The sequence below is a fragment of the Hyla sarda genome, chromosome 5 (genome assembly GCF_029499605.1).
Source record: "Hyla sarda isolate aHylSar1 chromosome 5, aHylSar1.hap1, whole genome shotgun sequence".
Taxonomy (NCBI): Eukaryota; Metazoa; Chordata; class Amphibia; order Anura; family Hylidae; genus Hyla; species Hyla sarda.
In genome coordinates, this window is record NC_079193.1 from 221119826 (window position 1) to 221145046 (window position 25221).

General features: G+C 44.6%; 1 protein-coding gene across 2 annotated transcripts in view; it reads right to left on the reverse strand.

Moving 5' to 3' along the window:
- Positions 1-25221, reverse strand: part of ELOVL2 (ELOVL fatty acid elongase 2) — a 174146-nt gene that overhangs the window by 50004 nt on the left and 98921 nt on the right. For both annotated transcript variants that reach the window (XM_056521164.1, XM_056521163.1), the window contains exons 2-3: positions 11975-12038; positions 2270-2457 (exon numbers count right to left, since the gene is read on the reverse strand). In XM_056521164.1, the coding sequence (XP_056377139.1) occupies positions 2270-2457; positions 11975-12038 (252 nt within the window). The remainder of the gene's footprint in view (positions 1-2269; positions 2458-11974; positions 12039-25221) is intronic.

Below are 25221 nucleotides of genomic sequence, written 5' to 3' on the forward strand. Positions count from 1 at the left end.
AAGAGGGGAGAGGCGGGGGCTACAAGTCAAATATGAGCATGAGACTCTTGAATGATTATATGAATGGACTCTGAAAAGAGGCAGATTGGACAGTTGGCTCTCTTTCTTACTCTGAAGTAGACTGCTCTAGACATCCTTTTACAAGGAGTGACTGCCTTAAATTAGTTCCCTCTCTTGGGTAAAGAAAGCTGGGCTGGAGCAGACCCCTTCCACTGAGTAAAAATGTAGGTGCTAGTTACTAACAGGTTTATGCATATTTTATGTTTTAAAGGGGTACTCCATTGGAAAAAAAAAATTTTTAAATCACCTGGTGCCAGAAAGTTAAACAGATTTGTAAATGATAAAGAGAAGCAGTTTGGCACAGCTTAGTTTGCGATCACTGGGTAGTAAGCACTATGGCGGCATACACATAAGAAGCAGGTGGTGCTCTGACCATAAAGAAGGTAAATCCAAATATACTTGCAGATGTGTAGGAAAAAGTCTATTTTAAAATGATAAACCTTCCAGTACTTATCAGCTGCTGTATGCTCCATAGGAAGTTCTTTTCTTTTTTAATTTCCTTTCTGTCTGACTACGGACCTCTGTCCATTTTAGGAACTGTCCAGTGCAGGATAGTTTTGCTATGGGGATTTGCTTGTACTCTGGACAGTTCCTAAAATGGACAGAGGTGTCAGCAGAGAGCACTGTGGTCAGACAGAAAGGAAATTCAAAAAGAAAAGAACTTTCTCTGTAGTATACAGCAGCTGATAAGTACTGGAAGGATTAGGATTTTTAAATAGAAGTCATTTACAAATCTGTTTAACTTTCTGGCACCAGTTGATTTAAAAAAAAAAAAAAAGTTTTCCAGTGGAGTACCCCTTTAACCATTAATTTCAGGGCTTTTGCTTTGATATAACTGCCATTTTTTTGCTTTTTTAAGCTTGGCATAAGCTTTACATTTGTAAACAACAAAAAAGTGGCAACATGGACACTATGTGCACGGGTTAATATAAATAGGGGTTAAATACAGCTAACTATATTATTTGTACTTCTATTGATCGCTTCTTTTATATAATGTTTTTTTTCTACGAGTAACGCTACCATTCATTTTAACAGGTCCGCTGGCAGCCTGCAAATCTGACACTATTGCGGATTGTCTGTGGACTCATACAAGTAAATGGTGAGGTAACTCGCATTCGATTTCCCACAGTGGGAAACCTGCTGCTAGTTATGAGCGTGTGAACGAACTCTAAAGCTCTGAAGTCTGCAGAGTCCTCTTTTGGAATACAGTGATCCCTCAACTTACAATGGCCTCAACATACAATCATTTCAACATACAATGGTCTTTTCTGGACCATTGTAAGTTGAAACCAGACTCAACATACAATGCTACAGACAGTCTGTGAAATGTGTCAATGGCCGGAAGAACTGATCAATCAGAATGGGCATTCACTGGTAAAACCCCGGTATTACTGAAGCGTATGCACTGACTGATGTCTGGGAGCGCCCCCTAAAGTACAGGGAGGTATTAAATGTTCTGTATTCTTTACCTGTATTACTGAAGTGTATGCACTGACTGGTGTCTGGTAGTGTCCCCTACAGTACAGGGAGGTATTACATGTTCTGTACTCTTTACCTGTATTACTGAAGCGTATGCACTGACTGGTGTCTGGTAGCGCCCCCTACAGTACAGGGAGGTATTACATGTTCTGTAAACTTTACCTGTACCAGGGTTACCTGCTCCTTTGGACACCAGGTGAGGGCAACTCCATGTTACTTTTTAGGACATTGCGTGTACTCTACAGGACCCCGAAGAAGCTCCTGTCCTCTACATAGACCAGTGTTTCCCAAGCAGGGTGCCCCCAGCTGTTGCAAAACTACAACTCCCAGCATGCCCGGACAGCCTTTGGCTGTCCGGGCATGCTGGGAGTTGTAGTTTTGCAACAGCTAGAAGCTCCCTGCTTGGGAAACACTGACATAGAGAGTGATTTTCAGCTCCCAGCAGATCTTTCTTACCTTTATATTAAGTACTTGCTTTATCTATATTAGTTATCTACTTATTTTTCTTTAATTCTCACTTTTTCCTATTTTCGGATGACATTTTGGTGCCTTTAGAACCAATTACCAGGTTTCCATAGAGTTCTGGTCTCAACATATGATGGTTTCAACATACAATGGTCGTCCCAAAACCAATTAATATTGTAACGTGAGGGACCACTGTATAGTACAGAGAATAAGAAAAGAGAATTACCAGTGAGATGTAATAAACACAAACATGTCAGCCACTTACCTCTATCAACATGTATAAGGAAAGCAACGTGACCACAAAATTGTAAACGATTAAGTGACCCCTGAGAGAGAATGCTGGTCTGTTCTTCATATATTTGGTCCCCAACCATATGGAAATGAGGTAAAGGATAGTCAAAGAAACAGTGGGAAGGTAGGAGTCCAGCATTAACCATCCTCTAACCCTTGGATCTGAAAAGATGCAGAAAATCATGAGAACCATATATTTTGACAGCTCATAAAAAAGCCAGGGAGCTAGAAGAACTAATTTGTTTTCATTCTTACCATGTCAAACAAGCATCTGAAGTGAACAGCCACAATACAATTAGAATCAAACCATTAAAAGGTGCATCATATTGTGACATTTAATGAAGAGTTACACATTGTTACATTGTTAGGGAGCTTTGCTTTCCATCTGAAATACTGGCAACAGATCTAGAAAATTGTGTAATTCTTTCCAGTCTGACCACAGTGCTCTCTGCTGACACCTCTGTCCGAGTCAGGAACTGTCCAGATTATAAGCAAATTCCCATAGAAAACCTCTTCTGCTCTGGACAGTTCCTGACACAGACAGAGGTGTCAACAGAGAGCACTGTGGCCATACTGGAAAGAACTTTTTAAAGGGGTACTCCGGTGAAAACCTTTTTTCTTTTAAATCAACTGGTGGCAGAAAGTTACATATTTGTAAATTACTTCTATTAAAAAATCGTAATCCTTCCTGTACTTATTAGCTGCTGAATACTACAGGGAAATTCTTTTCTTTTTGGAATGCTCTCTGATGACATCACGAGCACAGTTCTCTCTGATGACATTATCATAATAACAATAACACTTTATTTATTGTTGTCCTTAGTGGGATTTGAACCCAAGTCCCCAGCACTGCAAGGCAGCAGTGCTAATCACTGAGCCACCATGCTGCCCTTAGCATACATCTGCTATGCATGTATCTGCTATGTATGGTTGCTAAAATGGACAGAGATGTCAGCAAAGAGCACTGTGCTCGTGATGTCATCAGTGTTCCAAAAAGAAAGGAATTTCCTCTGTAGCATTCAGCAGCTAATAAGTACTGGAAGGATTAAGATTTTTTAATAGAAGTAATTTACAAATATGTTTAACTTTCTGCCACCAGTTGATTTAAAAGAAAAAAGGTTTTCACCGGAGTACCCCTTTAATAGAAGTCATTTACAAATCTATTTAACTTTCTGGCACCAGTTGATTTGAAAACATTTTTTGTTCACTGAAATACCCCTTTAAGCATACATATAGATATGATTAACTCCCTAAACATTGTGCAACTTCTTTACAGATTTGTTGCATGTAAATACATTACTTACAAGCATACAAATGGCTGTACTAAAGAAGCAAATAAGAATTTCCCCCTGGTATTTTTTATTGAAGCAATGACAAAATTAGCTATGGTCACCCAGAGGTGTTTACCATCATGACTAAATATACTACAGTTAGGCAAGCTTTCTCTTCTTTCTAGCAATGATACCATATTACAGGAAATATAGACATGGAGAGCGCTCCTAGTGTGATACCGTATTATAAAGAGGAGATGGAAAAAAGCAAAAATGCTCACCGAGTAAAGTTGTACTGCAACCAAGTACAACTATGGTATAAAGCGTGGAATAAACCTCAACGGGCGAAGATCAGCAGCCGCTCCTGGCAACACAGGTGAAGCACTCAGACGGATCCCTCCAAGGAACAGCCCAGGATAAAAGCAGCGCACAAGACTTCAAGGTAAAATGGTTTATTTACCCGGCATGCAACGCATTTCGCTGGACAACCAGCTTCATCAGGCAACCTGATAAAGCTAGTTGTCCAGCGAAACGCGTTGCATGCTGGGTAAATAAACCATTTTACCTTGAAGTCTTGTGTGCCGCTTTTATCCTGAGCTGTTCCTTGGAGGGATCCGTCTGAGTGCTTCACTATATTAAAGGGGTATTCCAGTAAAAAAAAAAAAAATATCAATTGGCTCCAGAAAGTTAAACAGATTTGTAAATTACTTCTATTAAAAAATCTTAATCCTTCCAGTACTTATCAGCTGCTTAAGTTTAGTTGTTCTTTTCTATCTGACAACAGTGCTCTCTGCTGACACCTCTGTCTGTCTCAGGAACTGGCCATAGCAGGATAGGTTTGCTATGGGGATTTGCTCCTACTCTGGACAGTTCCTGAGACAGACAGATGTGTCAGCAGAGAGCACTGATGTCAGACAAAAGAAGAACAACTCAACTTCAGCAGCTGATAAGTACTGGAAGGATTAAGATTTTAATAGAAGTAATTTAGAAATCTGTTTAACTGGAGACAGTTGATATGAAAAAAAAAATGTTTTTCACTGGAATACCCCTTTTAGTCAGGAATAACCCACATATTTCAGTTAGTGATGTCGCGAACATAAAATTTTCGGTTCACGAACCGCGAACGTCCGCAAAAGTTTGCGAACCGCCATTGACTTCAATGGGCAGGCGAATTTTAAAACCCACAGGGACTCTTTCTGGCCACAATAGTGATTTAAAAGTTGTTATAAGGGGACTAACACGTGGACTATGGCGTGCCGGAGTGGGATCCATGGCAAAACTCCCATGGAAAATTACATAGTTGATGCAGAGTCTGGTTTTAATCCATAAAGGGCATAAATCACCTATTATTCCTAAATGGTTTGGAATAACATGCTTTAGACCCCTTTAGGCATCACATAGTTAGATTCCCCCATATTAGGCAGCACATAGTTAGATCCCCCTTTAGGCAGCACATAGTTAGAGCTCCCCTTTAGGCAGCACATAAAATTCCCCCATATTAGGTAGCACATAGTTAGAGCCCTCCTTGAGGCAGCACATAGTGGGATTTGAACACAAGGCCCCAGCGCTGCAAGGCAGCAGTGCTAACCTCTGAGCCACCATGCTACCCTTAGCATACATCTAATATCCACGGTTGCAAAAATGGACAGAGATGTCAGCAGAGAGTACCAGAAAAATTAGGCCTGAAAAATTTGGTATTGTTGCATGCCTGAAAAATTTGGTATTGTTGCAGCCGCTTCTGTAGCAGCGGCCATAAAAATTGCAGCACCATAACAAGTGCAGCAGCAGAGGCCAGAATAATTAGGCATGTACACATGGATGAAAAATTGGGTATTGTCGCAGCCGCAGCTGTAGCAGCAGCCAGAAAAATTGCAGCATCAGAACAAGTGCAGCAGCAGAGGCCAGAAAAAGTAGGCATGTACACCTGGCAGGAAAATTTGGTATTGTAGCAGCGGCCATAAAAATTGCAGCACCATAACAAGTGCAGCAGCAGAGGCCAGAAAAAGTAGGCATGTACACCTGGCAAGAAAATTTGGTATTGTCGCAGCTGTAGCAGTGGCCATAAAAATTGCAGCACCATAACAAGTGCAGCAGCAGAGGCCAGAAAAATTAGGCATGTACACCTGGCTTTAAAATTTGGTATTGTCGCAGCTGTAGCAGTGGCCATAAAAATTGCAGCACCATAACAAGTGCAGCAGCAGAGGCCAGAAAAATTAGGCATGTACACCTGGCTGGAAAATCTGGCATTGTAGCAGCGGCCTGAAAAATTTCTGTTTGTTTTGCCAGGCAGAAAGTGCCCTAAAACATTGCGGCTTGAACCCTAGTTGGTGGCGGATAAGTCACGCAAGTCATCCGGCATTCAGAGTTCAAATACAGCAGCATGTGGGCCATTTTTAGGCCAAGGCAGCTCATCTGATCAGGCCTTGTTCAGTCAAATGTATCGCCCAGCGTCAGTCCCTTCGGGATCCATCTCTCATTCATCTTAAGAAAGGTGAGGTAATCCAGACTTTTTTGACCAAGGCGACTCCTCTTCTCAGTGACAATACCTCCTGCTGCACTGAAGGTCCTTTCTGACAGGACACTTGAAGCGAGAAAGGCCAGAAGTTCGAGTGCAAATTGGGATAGCTCAGGCCACAGGTCAAGCCGGCACACCCAGTAGTCAAGGGGTTCATCGCTCCTCAGAGTGTCGATATCTGCGGTTAAGGCCAGGTAGTCTGCTACCTGTCGGTCAAGTCGTTCACTGATGGTGGACCCCGAAGGGCTGTGGCGATGCGTAGGACTTAAAAAGCTCTGCATGTCCTCCATCAACAGCATGTCTGTACAGCTTCCTGTCCTTGCCGGCGTGTTTGTGGGAGGAGGAGGATTACTTTCACCTCTTCCCCTGTTAGATCCCTGTTGTGCTGTGACATGACCCTTATACGCTGTGTACAGCATACTTCTTAATTTATTTTGGACCTGCTGAATCCTTTCGGCCTTGCTGTAATGCGGTAACATGTCAGGCACTTTATGTTTATACCGGGGGTTTAGTAGCGTGGACACCCAGTACAGGTCGTTCTCCTTCATCCTTTTTATACGAGGGTCCTTCAACAGGCACGACAGCATGAAAGACCCCATTTGCACAAGGACGGATGCCGAGCTACTCATGTCCCCTTCCTCGTCCTCACTGATGTCAGAGAAGGTATAATCTTCTTCCCCCCAGCCACGTACAACACCACGGGAAACAGATAGGTGACAAGGAGCACCCTGGGATGCCTGCTGTGGTTGGTCTTCCTCCTCCTCTTCAAAGCCACATTCCTCCTCTGACTTCTCTTCCTCAAAATCCTCTTCCAGCGTTCGTTGCCGCAGGTCCAGCAAGCGATGCTGATAAGGCTGTTTCTGGTGGTGATGGTGTCCACAACTCTTCCTCTTCACGCTCATCTACTGCCTGATCCAGCACTCTTCGCAGGGCACGCTGCAGGAAGAAAACAAACGGTATGATGTCGCTGATGGTGCCTTCCGTGCGACTGACCAGGTTTGTCACCTCCTCAAAGGGACGCATGAGCCTACAGGCATTGCGCATGAGCCTCCAGTAACGTGGCAAAAAAATTCCCAGCTCCGCAGATGATGTCCTAGCACCCCGGTCATACAAATATTCGTTGATGGCTTTTTCTTGTTGGAGCAGGCGGTCGATTATTAGGAGTGTTGAATTCCAATGTGTCGGGCTGTCGCAAATCAAGCGCCTCACTGGCATGTTGTTTTGCCGCTGGATATCTGACAAGTGCGCCATGGCCGTGTAGGTACTTGAGCAAAAAGCGTTGTACAATCAGATTACACACATGTGCCACGCACGGCACATGTGTCAACTTGCCCAACCTCAATGCCGCCAGCAAATTTGTTCCATTGTCACAAACCACCTTGCCGATCTCCAGTTGGTGCGGAGTCAGCCACTGGTCCACCTGTGCGTTCAGGGCCGACAGGAGCGCTGGTGCGGTGTGACTCTCCGCTTTGAGGCAAGTCAACCCTAAGATGGCGTGACACTGCCGTATCTGGATGTGGAATAGCACCTGGGGAGCTGGGGGAGTGCCGGTGATATGGAGCAAGACGCAGCAGTGGAAGAGGACTTGGCCGAGGATGTTATGGAAGAGGATGGAGTAGGAGGAGTAGAGGAGGTGGCAGCAGGCCTGCCTGCAAGTCGTGGCGGTGTCACCAACTCCTCTGCAGAGCCACGCATTCCATGCGCAGTGTAGGTGATATACCTGCCCTGACCATGACTTGCAGACCAGGTATCAGTGGTCAGATGGACCCTTGCCCCTACACTGTGTGCCAGACATGCCATCATTTCCTTTTGCACAATGGAGTAAAGGTTGGGGATTGCCTTTTGTGCAAAAAAATTTCGTCCGGGTACCTTCCACTGCGGTGTCCCAATGGCTACAAATTTTTTAAAGGCCTCAGACTCCACCAGCTTGTATGGTAAAAGCTGGCGGGCTAGCAGTTCCGACAAGCCAGCTGTCAGACGCTGGGCTAGGGGGTGACTTTGAGACATTGTCTTCTTGCGCTCAAACATCTCCTTGACAGACACCTGACTGTGGGCAGATGAGCAGGAACTGCTCAAGGCGAGAGACGGAGAGGCAGATGGTTGAGAGGGGGCAAGGAGGGCAGCAGTGGTTGACCTGGCTGAAGATACTGGACCAGGAGGAGGATGGCGGCTTTGACTTTGTGTGCTGCTTGTACTGACGTGTTGATCCCATAGGCGTTTGTGATGTGACATCATGTGCCTTCACAAAGCAGTTGTGCCTAGGTGGGTGTTGGACTTCCCACGACTCAGTTTCTTCTGGCACAGGTTGCAAATGGCCTCACTGTTGTCAGAGGCAGACACACAAAAAAAATGCCACACTGCTGAGCTCTGCGATGACAGCATTCTGGTGGTGGCAACAGCATGCGTTGATTGGAGTCCCGTCTGGCTGACCCCGGGTGCCGATGCATGCTGTCTGACTGTGCCACTAGCTCCTTGCGACGACCTCCCCCTGCTTCCAAATCGTCTCCTCCTCCTCTCTGTCTCCACATCTGAACTTTCCCCCTCTTCTTCTCTTCTAGCAGGCACCCACGTGGCATCAACGGACACATCGTCATCATCAACACCTTCACCGCTATCTGACACCTCAAGAAAGGAAGCAGCAGCGGGTACAACATCATCATCACACCGTACGTCCGTGTGTGTAATGCTGCCTGACTGAAACATATCCCTGTTAACTACATCCTCTGGCAATAATGGTTGTGCATCACTCATGTCTTCAAACTGATGTGTAAATAACTCCTCTGATGGATCAAGTAAAGCTGCTGTGTTGCTAGTGTTGGTGGTGGCGGCAGGCGGCAAAGTGGTAGCATGAGAGGTGCCCGAAGCTAAGCTAGAGGAGGAGAAGGACGGTGCGTCAAGGTTCCGAGCGGAAGCTTTAGTAGTAGATTGGGTGTCTTGTAATAGCCAGTCAACTAAGTCCTCAGAACTTTGGGGGTTCAGGGTACGTGGCCTCTGAACATTGGCCATTCTAGGGCCAAAGGGAATCCCAGCACCACGATGGCCCCTGCGGGGTGGCCTTCCTCTGCCTGTCATTTTTTTTTGCTAAATTTGCACAAGTGTCACACCTAATGTGATTTGCACTAGGGTGACACAATTTGCCCTGCAGGCAGGAAAAATGGCAACTGTGACGTGAACTAACAGTGACGACTGATTTTATTTAACAGCCAAAAAAGGTTTTTGTTTTTTTAATTTGCGCAACTGTCACACCTAATGTGATTTGCACTAGGGTGACACAATTTGCCCTGCAGGCAGGAAAAATGGCAACTGTGACGTGAACTAACAGTGACGACTGATTTTATTTAACAGCCAAAAAAGGTATTTTTTTTTTATTTGCGCAACTGTCAAACCTAATGTGATTTGCACTAGGGTGACACAATTTGCCCTGCAGGCAGGAAAAATGGCAACTGTGACGTGAACTAACAGTGACGACTGATTTTATTTAACAGCCAAAAAAGGTTTTTTTTATTTTTATTTGCGCAACTCTCACACCTAAAATGATTTGCACTAGGGTGACACAATTTGCCCTGCAGGCAAAAAAAAATGGCAACTGTGACGTGGACTGACAGTGACGACTGATTTTATTTAACAGCCAAAAAAGGTATTTTTTTTTTTATTTGCACAACTGTCACACCTAATGTGATTTGCACTAGTGTGACAATGAGCAAAAAAACTTGCCAGCGGAGTTCCCCTTATATGCAGTGGTCCCCAACCAGGGTGCCTCCAGCTGTTGCAAAACACACGGACTGATATATTTCAGCCCTTTGAATACTGTAGTAGTTAGTTGCTTTAAAGAAAAAAAGCTTGCCAGCGGAGTTCCCCTTTTAAGCAGTGGTCCCCAACCAGGGTGCCTACAGCTGTTGAGCTGTTGCAAAACACACGGACTGATATCTTTCAGCCCTTTGAATACTATAGTAGTTAGTTGCTTGAAGGAACTTAAGTTTGATTCTGGAGTACCCCTTTGAACCAGCGGTTCCCTCCCAACCAGGACTGATATCTTTCAGCCCTAAAAAGGGCTTTTTTGGGTGCTGTCTTTAAAGCAGATGTTACACTAGTGCTTTAGGAGTAAACTGGACCCTGAATACATCACCTAGCAGCAACCTAGCTATCGCTTTCCCTATACAGCAGGAGCAGCTTCTCTAACCCTCCACTTCCTAAGCCTGCAGCATGCTGAATGAGGCTAAAATGGCATCCGTGTAGGAGGGTCAGGGAGGGACTGCTGCTGATTGGCTGTAATATGTCTGCTGACTCTGACTCACAGGGTCAAAGTTTACTGCAATGTTAAAGTATAGGGGGCGGATCGAACTTTACATATGTTCGCCCGGCGATGCGAACATGCGAACAATTCGCGACATCTCTAATTTCAGTGTTTTGAACCTCTGCAGTAAGCAAAATAATATAACAAATGGCATGGAATAGCAAACCATATATAACAAATCATAAAAATAAATATATATAGGAATGAAGCAGATTGCAACACTTTTATTAATGGTAATCTGGAAAACTGTGTCCACTAGTTTTAGCAATCAGTATGGGTAGTAGCACCTGGACACCAATGATCATGGTGACATTTCAGAAGCTTAGATGATAGGTACCCTTTAATAGGGCTGTCCAGTGAAATGTATTATTTGCTGTTGTCCCCAGCCTGCCTAATAAATAACAAACATTTTAACTCACCTTACTCTGTTCCCTTGTAGCTCTGGTATCAGGGCACCCCGTCCACAGCCGGTGACACTGCTTTCCCCACAGCTGCAAAGTGTAGTGTTGAGGAACTGACAGTGCCAACTGGACACCGCTGCGGCCAATGATTGGTTGAGTGGTGCTGTGATGTCACGTCTACAGTTCCAGCCAGCTCCTACAAGCATACTGTCAGCGGAGATTGGCTGGAGACTAGGTGCCCAAACTACAAGTGTTTGTTATTTTTTTAGGCAGGCTAGGAGCTATAGGACAATAATACATTTTACCAGAGAACCCCTGTAACATTAACCAAAGTGAATAGAACAGTGGACTAATGCTGAATAAGAGACATGGGAGATAGAAAACATGGGTTAACTAAGCATATCTTATGTCAATGCAAATGTATAAGGGAAATCCAATATCTCTGGCTTGAACACAGATTGTTATGATTTATTACTGTACACAGCAGTGAAACAATAAATAAAAGAAGCTTATGTGACTTCTTGAAAACAGTCACACTGAAAAGGTTAGCGATCTGGAACATCATTTTTAATCTCCAATGTAAACATAAATTGGCAACTCACAAACATTTACTTGTTGTCATTATTTAGATGCAATACTGGCATCTCTATCGAAAAGTGTAATTGTTGTCTATTATAGACTCGTGCACAGAGCAGCAATGCCTACAGTGAATGGTGCCACAAGCAGCATTTACAATAAGAGATTGTGCCGCCAGTAATGATGATTTTTAAAACACTGTGGTCAATCAAGACCATATATAGTTGTATCTTTATTGTTATGTTAATGAGCCAGTGCAAACCGACCTTTGTGCCTAAATATACAAAAATACGAAAAGTACAGAAACACTTTTCGTATTTTTGCCTAAATATACAGCCTGATGGCACAGTGCATGAGAAAGGCATTCAAAGAGCATTAAAAAGTGAATATTTATGTTAGGAACTGTTCTCTCACCGGCAGCGGGCTAGACATAACATAGTGGGTCAGTTTTGAGATAAGTTTTCTAACTACATCAGAATTCACATTTGGCAATCATAGTATTATTCTTATCCAATGATAAAGAATCATGGCAAAAAAAAAAAAAAATGTTTATAAAGTAGCTGAAGAGTTTCTGACAACTGTCACATTTCTTTTAATTTCAATTTATATATTATTTACTCACCTCTTGGGCCAAACAAATAATCCACAAAAGCATTTACTTCCCGATCTAGTGTCTGTATGTGATCCTGAAAAAATACATTAAGGTATTAATTCTATTTGTATATATAATTTTTGTAGCATAAAATAGTAGAGTATAATAAACACTACAACAATGATTTAAACCCAATTGTGTAAAAACTGTTTTAAAATTAAATTAAGTGATAAATGAATTGTTAGGATCACATTTTAATTGTTAGGATCACATATCAGCAGAGGTGGCAAGAGCAGGGAAACATTCTCTTTTTTTTTTTTTTTTTTTTGCAAAAAAGAAAATGAATAGTTGAAAAGGTAACAGACCCTATTAGTGTTAGGCTGGAATTCCACTGAGTTTTGTTTTTTTTTTGCAAAAATGCCATAAAAAACGCCAATTTTCCCGCACAGCGTTTTTTCAAGTGAAAAAATGCCGCGTCCAGATATTAGCTGCAAATCAATAGTAAACTGCAAAATGCCAGATTCACTTGGCGTTTTTCAGTGTGGTGTTTTTTTAATCCTTTTGGAGTTTTTCAGCAATTTCGAGCTCAGAGGCTGGATTTTCAAAACGCCCGACAAAACCTAGTTTGGCGTTTTTTGCCCTGAAATCGTGGCGTTTTCCTTCCATAGAAGTCTATGGGAGAGCAAAAATGCCAAGAATAACGCCATGTTGGTTTTAAATTTTGTGTTCTTGCAGGCGGTTTTTATTCTTTTTTGGACTTGAGCGATCCTAAAAAGTGATGGATATACCCTTTTTATAAAAATTTCGTAGGGTACCATTAAGAAATAATAAAAAAGATTAAGTAGTGATGGAAAAAATTGTATCTAACGAAATTTATCTTTTTTATGACGAAATGTTTATCAATAGGGATCAATTTATGTGGGCGGGTAAAGCACTTAAAATGTAGCCGACAATAATAAAAATGTAGTGTGTGTGTGTGTGTGTTTTTCACTTTTTTTTTTATTTTTACATTTTTTAGGTAGTACTACTACTCCCAGCATAGAACACACTGCTCCATGATGGGAGTAGTAGTAGCTGTACTAATAGACAGATTGCCCTTTGCGATCCTTCTGTATAATTTATAGATGCAGCGGCCGCTCTTCTATGGTCCCCTGCACTGACATATATATATACATATTCCTATTTCCCGCAGAGAGCTGTGATTGGCCAGATGGTTCCAGCCAATCACAACTCTGTGGGAAATAGGAATATGTGTATACGATATATACGGCCGTGCAGGGGACCATAGAAGAGCAGCCGCCCGTATCTATACATTATACAGGAGGATCACAGCGGGTGTCAGGAGTGATACCCGCTGTGATCGTCCTATCTACAGCAGAAATGGAGTGGCTGTATACAGCGCTCGCATCCCTGCTCTGCACTATACTCCGGCCACTCACTCATTCATATTTTCCTCAGAGCTGTGAGTGGCTGCAACCATCCGGCCAATCACAGCTCTGGGCGGAAAATATGAACGATGTTCTATTCACATCACTGGCCGGAGTACAGAGCAGAGATGTGAGCGCTGTATAGAGCCGCATCTCTGCTATATTATGGACGATCGCATCGGGTGTCAGGACTGACACCCGGAGCGATATGCCTATAGTACAGGTACTACTACTCCCATCATGGAACAGTGTTAAAAATAAACATTAAGTTAAATACATTTTTACATCCCTACTGCATCCTTATGTATTTATTTATTTTTTGGTACCCAACTTTTTTGTAAAATAAACGCCAAAGGGGCTAAAAAAGGCAAATTCCACACAAAGGTAAAAACGCCAGAAAAAACACCAAAACGCAGGGAAAAACTGTGGCAGTTTTTCTGCCGTTTTTTTCTGGCATTTTTATGCCAAAAAAATCACAGGGCAAAAATCTCAGTGGAATTCCAGCCTTAATGGGTATTTACTGCTTTTTATCATTTTCTACTTGTGTAAAAGGATCTCTAAGATGTATAAACCTAAGAAGACATGTATGTAATTCAACTTACAAATAGCTATTCTGCTGTCTATTAATGGAATAATACAAGGCTTTCCATGTCATTGCTGTCACTTTAAAAATATTTGCACAACTAGTGAAAGGGATTTAAAAAAAACTCTGCTCCCTGTCATTGCTAAGCAAAGTCCATCATGGGTAAAGCAGTGAAAGCAGTTCCTGATACGGGCATCAGGTGTCAGCAGAGAGAACTGTGGACAAGACAAAAGAGAAATTCAAAAAGAAAATAATTTTCTCTGTATTATACAGCTGCTAATAAGAACTGAAAGACAAATATTTTTTAATAGAAGTAATTTACAAATCTGTTTACTTTTCTGGCACCAGTTGATTAAAAAAAAAAAAAATGTTTTCCACCGGAGTACTTCTTTAAATACTGGAGTAAAAATAAGTAAACTAAGTAAACCTAAAGTAGATTAAAGCAAGACACCTGCCACTGCTTCAGGATTATGAGTAGGATCTGTTCTGCTGTCAGGGGGTAATGCGCCTGTTCAGAACAGCTGGTATATCGGCGGTGCTCACGCTATCTAAGTACTGTTCAACATATTATCGAAGATAGGTAAAGAAGGAGGCAGATCACTCACCGGTCCGATGCTGTGCACTTTATTAGGAGATGAATACAGTGGCTACATACGGATGTAAGTGGCAGGGCAGGAGGTGTAACAGAGCCACGTTCAAAGCGACGGCGCCGTTTCACGCCCACTGGGCGTTTCTTCAGGCCCGGAATTGACATCTGAAGAAACGCCCAGTGGGCGTGAAACGGTACCGTCGCTTTGGACATGGCTCTGTTACACCTCCTGCCCTGCCACTTACATCCGTATGTAGCCACTGTATTCATCTCCTAATAAAGTGCACAGCATCAGACCGGTGAATGATCTGCCTCCTCCTTTACCTATCTTCGATATTAAGTAAACCTAAGATTAGGACTTAGCAATTTCTACTCAAAACTGGTGGACAGTATAAAGTGCAATATAGGTACACTGCAATATATGGACATATGTGAATATTAACCAGAGCCTAATTGCAATACTAAGGAGAAGGTGCAATTGTGGATAAAAAGCGTATCAGCTTTATTTTGAAATATACGGATATGTGCAAAACAACAAGAAATATTGTGCAATAAATGGATAAAGTGCAATTGTAGTGAGGGACTGTGCAATATATACAGTATGAATTGGGACTATATGTGCAATGAATAATATCGTCCTTTAATAAATTTTCGGAGGGGAAGCACAATCAGAGATTTTGTCTACTGTATAGTAGGGGTGTGAATCGGCAAGAATTTGGCGATGCGATACGTATCGCGATACACATATAATGATATGATATATCCCGATATATCCCGATTCTGTTTACGAGACGATATATCCCGACTCTGTCTCAAAAACAATGTCTTTTACACTTTTATTAAAACCTTTTTTTTTTTTTATACACTTTACTAGACTTTTAGGAGGAATCACTAGATTCCTCAGACAGATGAATAGAGTTCTATTGAACTCCATTGCTCTGTGTTCCATAGAGGGAGCCTAGTCAAGCCAGGCTCTATCAATGACAGAGCCAGGGAACAGCAAGAAGCAGAGGTAAGCCCTCCGGCTACCTCCACAGTGGATCGCCCTCCCGTGATCATGCTGCGGGGGGCAATCCACCCCACTAGCCCACCAGGGAGCATTCACAGGTCCCTTTAGACGCCGCTGTCCGCTTTGACAGTGGCGATCTAAAGGGTTAATAGCCAGCCGTGGCAATCGCTGCATACTGGCTATTAGCAGTGGCCCCCGGCTACTGAAATTAGCTGGGGGCTGTAGAATATGGAGTGGGCAGGAGTCGGGAGCCTGCTCCATACAGACTGCTGAGCGCCGCATGCTGGCAATTAGCGGCGGCCCCCGGCTACTGAAATCAGCCGGGAGCCGCAGAGTACGGAGCGGGCACAAGTCGAGAGCCTGCTCCATACACCCAGAGTGCCGCCGCACTTGTCAGGTCCAGCCCTGCTTGCACGAGCTGGAAAAATTCACGTGCCCGGCACCCGGAACTGCATGTTTCGGGCGTCGGGATATACGAATTCCACATACCTGAAAGGATCAATTCAAAAATATTTTGAATCTATACCGTATTGCCAAATAAAAAATCGCGATAATCGAATGAATCAATTTTTTCTTACACCTCTACTGTATAGGACATTGTGGATTTATCACAGATCCCTCTATCTGGACTATGAGATTTATGATGAGACCATATACAGCATTAGTATTATCTATATGAGCAAGTGACAATCAGAATTACTGCATAAGGCTAGGATTCCAATGAGGTTTTTTCCCACCAGCAAAAATGCCGGGAAAAGCTGCCAGGAAAACTGCCACTGATTTTCCCTGCATTTTGGCAATTTTTCTGGCGTTTTTTAGGCATTTTTTCTGGTGTGTGGAAACAGTCAATTTTGTCCCCTGTGGCAGTTTTCTCACTGTCTTCAGGTACCACTCTCGGATGCTGAGCGTCCAGTCCACAGAGTGTAAGGAGATAACGAGTGATGTACAGCATCACTACTCACTTCCCCCGGCCGTATTGTATACAGGAGGGCATAGTGTACCCGTGTATACTATACAGGAGCCGGGAATCCTGTCACTATACTGACAGGACTCCCTGCTCCCATAGCCCATTTGGGCGGTATACAGAATATATAGCTATCTCTAGATAGCTGTATATATTGTATACAGAAGTTGAGGTCCACTTACCTCTCTCGGTCCCTGTCCCTGCAGCTCCACCCCCTAGTGATGACATCATTAGCGGTGGAGCTACAGATGGGAGCCAGGCTGGTAAGTGTGAGGCTCTATTCACATTGGCCATTTTGCATAATATGAACAGACCCTTCTGGCAGTGTCCTCCCAGACAGTGAGACTCCAGCTGTTGCTAAGCTACAACTCCCAGCATGCCCAGACAGCCTAGGCGGTAACAGGCTGTCGTTATTTAGGCTGGGGAGGGCCAGTAACAATAGTCCTCACCCACCCTGGTAATGTCAGGCTGTTGCTGCTTGGTTGGTATCTGGCTGAGAATAAAAATATGGGGAACCCTATGCTTTTTTTTTATTAATTTATTTATTTATGGAAAAAATAATCTGTGATGTTTTATAAATTACAGATTTGTAAATTACTTCTATTTAAAAAAATCTTAATCCTTCCAGTACTTAGCTGCTGTATGATCCACAGGAAGTTCTTTTATTTTTGAATTTCCTTTCTGTCTGACTACAGTGCTCTCTGCTGACACCTCTGTCCATGTCAGGAACTGTCCAGAGCAGGATAGGTTTGCTATGGGGATTTGCTCCTACTCTGGACAGTTCCTAAAATGGACAGAGGTTTCAGCAGAGAGCACTGTAAAGAAGGAAATAAAAAATAAAAAAGAACTTCATGTGGATCATACAGCAGAAGCATTAGGATTTTTTTAAAGAAGTAATTTACAAATCTGTTTAACTTTCTGGCACCAGTTGATTAAAAAAAAATATATTTTCCAGTGGAGTACCCCTTTAATAGAGAGTCTGCAAGTAAAAACCTTGCTACCCTTCTGACTGTGAATGTAGCTGTTTAGTCTGGACTTTAACATTTCTAACAAACAAACACTATGAAAATCATGGAATCATTACAATTAAAGGATGCTCAGCCAGTTTTTTTTTTTTATATAATTTTTATTAACATTTTGTTATACCCAACAAAAGTCATTGGGGACATCACGCCGGACAGTATACGTGAGAATACAATCAATGTCATAACACGATTAATTAACATCACAAAGCAAAATGAGACAAAGATGTCTCAAATAAGGAAAACATCCCCAATCCCCCCCCCCCCCACACCCAACCACCCCTGCTCGCATTCAAATCTCATGAAGTGCCCAAAGAAGACATAGTAACAAAGAATTAGGTCGCCTCACAACCTTACGAAAGGGCAGATACCCCATACTAAAGGAAGACTAGAGGACCGATAGGTAATGGTAACTGTAACCTCCCCAAGGAGCCCGCTAATCTAAGGTATCAAGGTATCGAGTCAACAAATGGAATCATGATCTCAGCCAGTGTTTTTACTTTGTAGAAAATCACAAATATTACAAAAACACACACAAAAAACATTGCTTGCATGACTTGTGCCACATTTTAAATGTGTTTTAGACACTTTTTTGCCTTGCTTGATAAGGGGATGTGGTTTACATGTGACTTGTGTGACCCATGTGTTCCACAATCTGCCACACAATTTTGGAGTAAAGTAAGCCAACCATTAGATCATGTAAAGGTAGTCTAGATAGTTTAAAGATGTGACAGATTTTCAATTGGTAGCAGAACATTTGGCGAATAAAAGTAATCTATTTTGACTAATCACTACTTTTTCCAGATCAAATTTTTTCCCAAAATAATTTTTTTTGAATAACCTTGTCATTTGCATTTTTAAAACAAATACTGACACAAGTAGAAAAATGTTAACTAGTGTGAAGATAAAAGTGAAAATGAAAGAGCCCAACCCCTCGGCCCTTGCAGTGGCGTCAGAACCTTCAAAAGGTATTGAAAGCTGCGTATGTACTCCCCTCCCTGACCTCTGTATGGGCCAGTTAAACGTTTAATGACAGGCCCATATAGATTTGCAGACATGTCTGCTTTAAATGGGTTTCTAGTTTATTATTTTTAGTGATAAAAAGTTGAAAGGCTTAAAAACAAAACAAAAAAAGTTATAAACCTGCCACAATTTCCTGCTGGTGCCTGGTCCCTGCTGATCACCAATTCCTGGTTTCCATGCGACACAGGAAAATGCCCGCTCAGCAAATTATTCTCCGAAATGGGTCACTGCTGTGGCTAGTGATTGGTTGAGCAGGCACTTCCTTGTGTTGAGAAAAGACTAGGAAGTAGCTATGGCAGAGGCTGGTAGTGGGACAGGCAAGCACAATTTTTCTAGTCCAGCATGGCTGCTATAAATAAAATAAATCACAGAACATCCTCTTCAACATAGATTTATATATTCTTTGGAAATATTATACCATGCATATGGATCATAGACCTTTTTACAAACACATACCAATATATTATATTACCCTTATCTGCTGCCTTGCATTACTTAAAATCTCTATATGCAGAACAGTTCTGCTTACAAGGCAGATCAATACAATCCTTTTATAAGTAATCCTTCCAAAGCCTTTCTTGTTTTATCCTAGTGCTCAAAGCTTCACACAGAGCTCCATTAAAGATTAAAAAGCTCTGAACTTGTTTCTACTATATCTGTGTTGCACTTTTATTAGTAGCAAAAGAGGTTAGATAGGATCTCATCATGGGGAAATATTGTATACTTAACTCATAACTGAGATTGGTGGACAATTGGAGTATAGGAGCGAACACTCAATACGACAATATTGTTAATTTGTCCTCATAAGTTTTTTGAGACACAGGTAGAAATCCTATCTAAGGGCTTGAATTTTGTCCAAATACAACACTTTAGTTTATTTGATACTTTACTTGTTGTCGACAGATTGGTGAGATTACCCTAAAGAAATTCTTACAAGAGGGTTCTATCAATGAGTGTCATATCATTGGGGTTACATCTGATCGGTGGAACAGGAGGCCAAAGATTTTTTCAATTTCATTTTTCAGGAACAATTAGTGGCCTTCTGAATTTACAGTCTAAATCACAACAAAACTATCTCAGATTTTTTCAAAAGAAGAAACAAAACTGTTAGCACTAGTTGGCTCAACAGAGCTATGCCTGTGAGGAATATCCATTACAGACCTTTCTCTTTTTGCCAACTTGCACCAGTAAATTGCGTATAGGAGGGAAGAGTATCACTGTAAGGGGGTAGGGTCATATGGGAGAGCATCCGCAGGATATTTGACGCTGAGGATGCGCTGCCGGCAGTCACAGAGCTACTGCAGCGCGAGCTCCCTGCTGCTCTATGTAGCTCTGTGTGCGCTGGTGACTGCCGGTGGGAAGTCTAGAGCTACGGCAGCAGCAGGGAGCTCACTCTGCCTTAGCTCTGTGACTGCTGGCAGCGCATCCGCAGTGTCAAATACGCTGCAGATGTGCTCCTGTGTGACCCTACCCTAAAAGAGACAATTGCATGAAAAAGCAAATACGTAGTGTACTGCATGGTTTGTCAATGCAGTTATTACTACATAGGAAAAATCATACTTAGGGTATTTGTTCGTATACGTGAACGCATTAATTCAGTCAAAACAGGTAGAGGTATTCTGTACCTAATAGCACACATATGTGAATGTCATGGAGTACCAATGGGGGGGGGGGGGGGTAATTTCTCACCTTCTCTGGCAAATATGATAATGGCATGGGGGCTGGTATGGCCGTTTGATGAAATACTTGTATGGTCATGTGATGTGGCAGCCATATCAGCATTTGTTTCACACTTAAACAATAACCCATTTATCTCCGCTATCCATTCTGTTTCTGGATATGGGATTGATTGGTGATTGCAGGATTAGAACATTCATTGTTATATCATAAAGATGTAGCCAGTAACACAGTACTTCATGCCTCCAGGAGTCACCCCACACATATCATCAAGGTCATACTGGTTGAAGAAATGATCAGGACATAGAGGGCATGTTCACAAGGGGATGGTCTGAGGAAAATTGAGAACACTAAAAACAGATTAAAACAAAGTAGATATTCGGATAGGTTACTAAATAGAGTGGAACAGATTGTTAAGACCAAATCCTGTAAGGATTTGCTATACAGCCATACGCAGAAGGGGGAAAACAGAAAAGGTGGCCTAGTTTTCTCCATACCATGAAGCAAAGAGTATCATACAATTAAGCAGATTATTCGTAAAAGACATAGGCCCTCATTTACTAAGAGTGGAGTGTAGGTTTCTTTGTGGGTTTTAATTCCCTACAATTTATTTTCCACGGTATTTACTAAGGTTTCCCTACATTTTCCACTTTCCCTACACTTTGCTTTTTTTTTACACATTGTCACGATTCGGCTTACGGGTTGTGGATCCCCTGTGTCAGCGAGGGATTGGCGTGGACCGTGCTAGTGGACCGGTTCTAAGAGGCTACTGGTTTTCACCAGAGCCCGCCGCAAAGCGGGATGGTCTTGCTGCGGCAGTAGCAACCAGGTCGTATCCACTAGCAACGGCTCAACCTCGCTGACTGCTGAGAAGGCGTGGGACAGAAGGACTAGGCAGAGGCAAGGTCAGACGTAGCAGAAGGTCGGGGGCAGGCGGCAAGGTTCGTAGTCAGGATGGATAGCAGAAGTTCAGGTAACACAGGCTTTGGACACACTAAACGCTTTCACTGGCACAAGGCAACAAGATCCGGCAGGGGAGTGCAGGGGCAGTGATCAGATATAGTCTGGGAGCAGGTGGGAGCCAATTAAGCTAATTGGGCCAGGCACCAATCATTGGTGCACTGGCCCTTTAAGTCCCAGAGAGCTGGCGCGCGCGCGCCCTAGAGAGCGGAGCCGCGCGCGCCAGCACATGACAGCAGGGGACCGGGACGGGTAAGTGACCTGGGATGCGATTCGCGAGCGGGCGCGTCCCGCTGTGCGAATCGCATCCCCGACGGCCATGACAGTGCAGCGCTCCCGGTCAGCGGGACCGACCGGGGCGCTGCGGGGAGAGAGACGCCGTGAGCGCTCCGGGGAGGAGCGGGGACCCGGAGCGCTAGGCGTAACAGTACCCCCCCCCTTAGGTCTCCCCTTTTCTTTGTCCGGTAACTGCCTCCCCTGGGATGAGGACACCGGGAAAGAATGGAGGGTTTCCTCAACGGCAGGCAGCACAGCAGGAGTGGGAATGGGGAGGGAGGGCAGAGGGCGAAGTCTGGCACGGGGCAGTGTGACACCAGGACGGGGGCCATGAGGAGGCACTGAGGCTTGCCTGACGGGACTGGGAGGGGGGAGAGGCACTTCCTATGGCAGGCAGAGTCCCAGTTCTTGATCTCCCCGGTGGTCCAATCAAGGGTGGGAGAATGAAGCCGGAGCCATGGCAGACCGAGGAGGACCTCAGAGGTACAGTTGGGAAGGACGAATAACTCAATCCTTTCGTGGTGGGGTCCAATAGACATCAGGAGGGGTTCTGTGCGGTAACGCACGGTGCAATCCAATCTGACTCCGTTGACCGCGGAAATGTAGAGCGGCTTGACGAGACGGGTCACCGGGATGCTGAATTTATTCACAAACGACTCCAAAATAAAATTCCCAGAGGCACCAGAGTCCAAGCAGGCCACGGCTGAGAGGGAGGAGTTGGCTGAAGGAGAAATCCGCACGGGCACCGTGAGACGTGGAGAAGCAGACTTAGAACCAAGAGACGCCACACCCACGTGAGCTGGGTGCGTGCGTGCGTTTCCCAGACGTGGAGGACGGATAGGGCAATCCACCAAGAAATGCTCGGTACTGGCACAGTAAAGACAGAGATTTTCTTCCCTACGGCGATTCCTCTCTTCCTGGGTCAGGCGAGACCGATCCACTTGCATGGCCTCCTCGGCGGGAGGCCCAGGCGTAGATTGCAACGGATACTGTGGGAGAGGTGCCCAGAGATCTAAGTCTTTTTCCTGGCGGTGCTCTTGGTGTCGCTCAGAAAAACGCATGTCAATGCGGGTAGCCAAATGGATGAGTTCTTGCAGGTTGGCAGGAATCTCTCGTGCGGCCAGCACATCCTTGATGCGACTGGATAGGCCTTTTTTAAAGGTCGCGCAGAGAGCCTCGTTATTCCATGATAACTCGGAAGCAAGAGTACGAAATTGGATGGCGTACTCGCCCACTGAAGAATTACCCTGGACCAGGTTCAACAGGGCAGTCTCGGCAGAAGAAGCTCGGGCTGGCTCCTCGAAGACACTCCGGACTTCAGCGAAGAAGGACTGGACTGTGGCTGTGGCAGGATCATTGCGGTCCCAGAGCGGTGTGGCCCAAGACAAGGCCTTTCCTGAAAGAAGGCTTACTACGAACGCCACCTTAGACCGTTCTGTAGGAAACAAGTCCGACAACATCTCCATATGCAGGGAACACTGAGACAAAAATCCACGGCAGAGTTTAGAGTCCCCATCAAATTTGTCCGGCAGGGACAAGCGGAGGCTAGGAGCGGCCACTCGCTGCGGAGGAGGTGCAGGAGCTGGCGGAGGAGATGGTTGCTGCTGTAGCAGAGGCAGAAGTTGCTGTAACGTGGCGGTCAACTGCGACAGCTGCTGTCCTTGTTGGGCAATTTGCTGCGATTGCTGAGCGACCACCGTGGTAAGGTCAGCGAGACTTGGCAGCGGCACCTCAGCGGGATCCATGGCCGGATCTACTGTCACGATTCGGCTTACGGGTTGTGGATCCGCTGTGTCAGCGAGGGATTGGCGTGGACCGTGCTAGTGGACCGGTTCTAAGAGGCTACTGGTTTTCACCAGAGCCCGCCGCAAAGCGGGATGGTCTTGCTGCGGCAGTAGCAACCAGGTCGTATCCACTAGCAACGGCTCAACCTCGCTGACTGCTGAGAAGGCGTGGGACAGAAGGACTAGGCAGAGGCAAGGTCAGACGTAGCAGAAGGTCGGGGGCAGGCGGCAAGGTTCGTAGTCAGGATGGATAGCAGAAGTTCAGGTAACACAGGCTTTGGACACACTAAACGCTTTCACTGGCACAAGGCAACAAGATCCGGCAGGGGAGTGCAGGGGCAGTGATCAGATATAGTCTGGGAGCAGGTGGGAGCCAATTAAGCTAATTGGGCCAGGCACCAATCATTGGTGCACTGGCCCTTTAAGTCTCAGAGAGCTGGCGCGCGCGCGCCCTAGAGAGCGGAGCCGCGCGCGCCAGCACATGACAGCAGGGGACCGGGACGGGTAAGTGACCTGGGATGCGATTCGCGAGCGGGCGCGTCCCGCTGTGCGAATCGCATCCCCGACGGCCATGACAGTGCAGCGCTCCCGGTCAGCGGGACCGACCGGGGCGCTGCGGGGAGAGAGACGCCGTGAGCGCTCCGGGGAGGAGCGGGGACCCGGAGCGCTAGGCGTAACACACATGCTCTGATCTGTCTGGTTTTCGTCAGCTCAAATCCACCACATTTTATGTGGAAACCTTAGTAAATATGTTGGGTTTTTGTGAAAATGTCGGGAACACACCCATTTCAGAGACCACGACCCCTTTCCCCAGAAGCCACACCCCTTTTGGGTTTTCTTAGCAAAATGGAGACTTAGTCGGGGGTTTTTCAATTCTGGCACAAATTCTGGCGCAGACAGAATTTGTGGCACAGATTCTAGCGCAGACAGAATTTGTGGCACAGATTCTAGCGCAGACAGAATTTCTGTCGCAATGCGACAGAATCCGGCGCACAACCCTACAAAACATGTCGGGTTTGCAATAGTAAATGAGGGCCATAATGTCTTGATGCAGAACACACAGTACGTGGATGAAGTTGATGATGGATGTCCTTGTGTAGTCAAGAAAGGCTAATGACTGTGTTCTATTTTGTCACCCAGTCTTTTTCTTACCTTTAGTGACCAACAAGTTAAAAGTAAAGGCGAGTTACTCAGACTTTAAATTAAAACTGTCAGCCTGATCACCCACTCTAAACCCAAAACACTGGGTTATAGAGTGGGTGACCAGAAGTCCACAGAGGGGTCACTTACTAAATTCTGCCCACATCTTCCGGAGATATGTGCTGCAGAAGTCGCGCTGTTCAATTCAGGGAATTGCGCACATGAGGGGCCCCGCTGGCTGGCCTTCCCTGCCTCTGTTAGTCAGCTCGTAAAGCAGTTCACGTGAGCGCTGCACTCTGTCGGTAGAGCTCATGTGCCGGCAGATTACATACAGCTCTCATGTCCTGATGACATGAGTTCTGTATGTAATCTGCTGGTGCATGAGCTCTACCAACAGAGTGCAGCACTATTGTGACCGGCATTACGAGATGACTGACCGAGGCAGGGACTGCCAGCCAGCGGGGACCCTCATTTGCGCAATTCCCTGAATTGAACAGCGCGACTTCTGCAGCACATATCTCCGGAAGATGTGGGCAGAATTTAGTAAGTGTCCCCTCTGTGGACTTCTGGTCACCCACTCTATAAAGCAGTGTTTTGGGTTTAGAGTGGGTGATCAGGCTGACAGTTTTCGTTTAAAGCCTGAGTAACTCGCCTTTACTTTTAACTTGTTGGTCACTAAAGGTAAGCAAAAGACTAATAAAGGGAATTCTTAATACCCTCAAGATTTAAAGGGGTACTCCACCCCTAGACATCTTATCCCCTATCCGGATAGGGGATAAGATGTCTGATCGCGGGAGTCCTGCCGCTGGGGACCCCCGCTAAT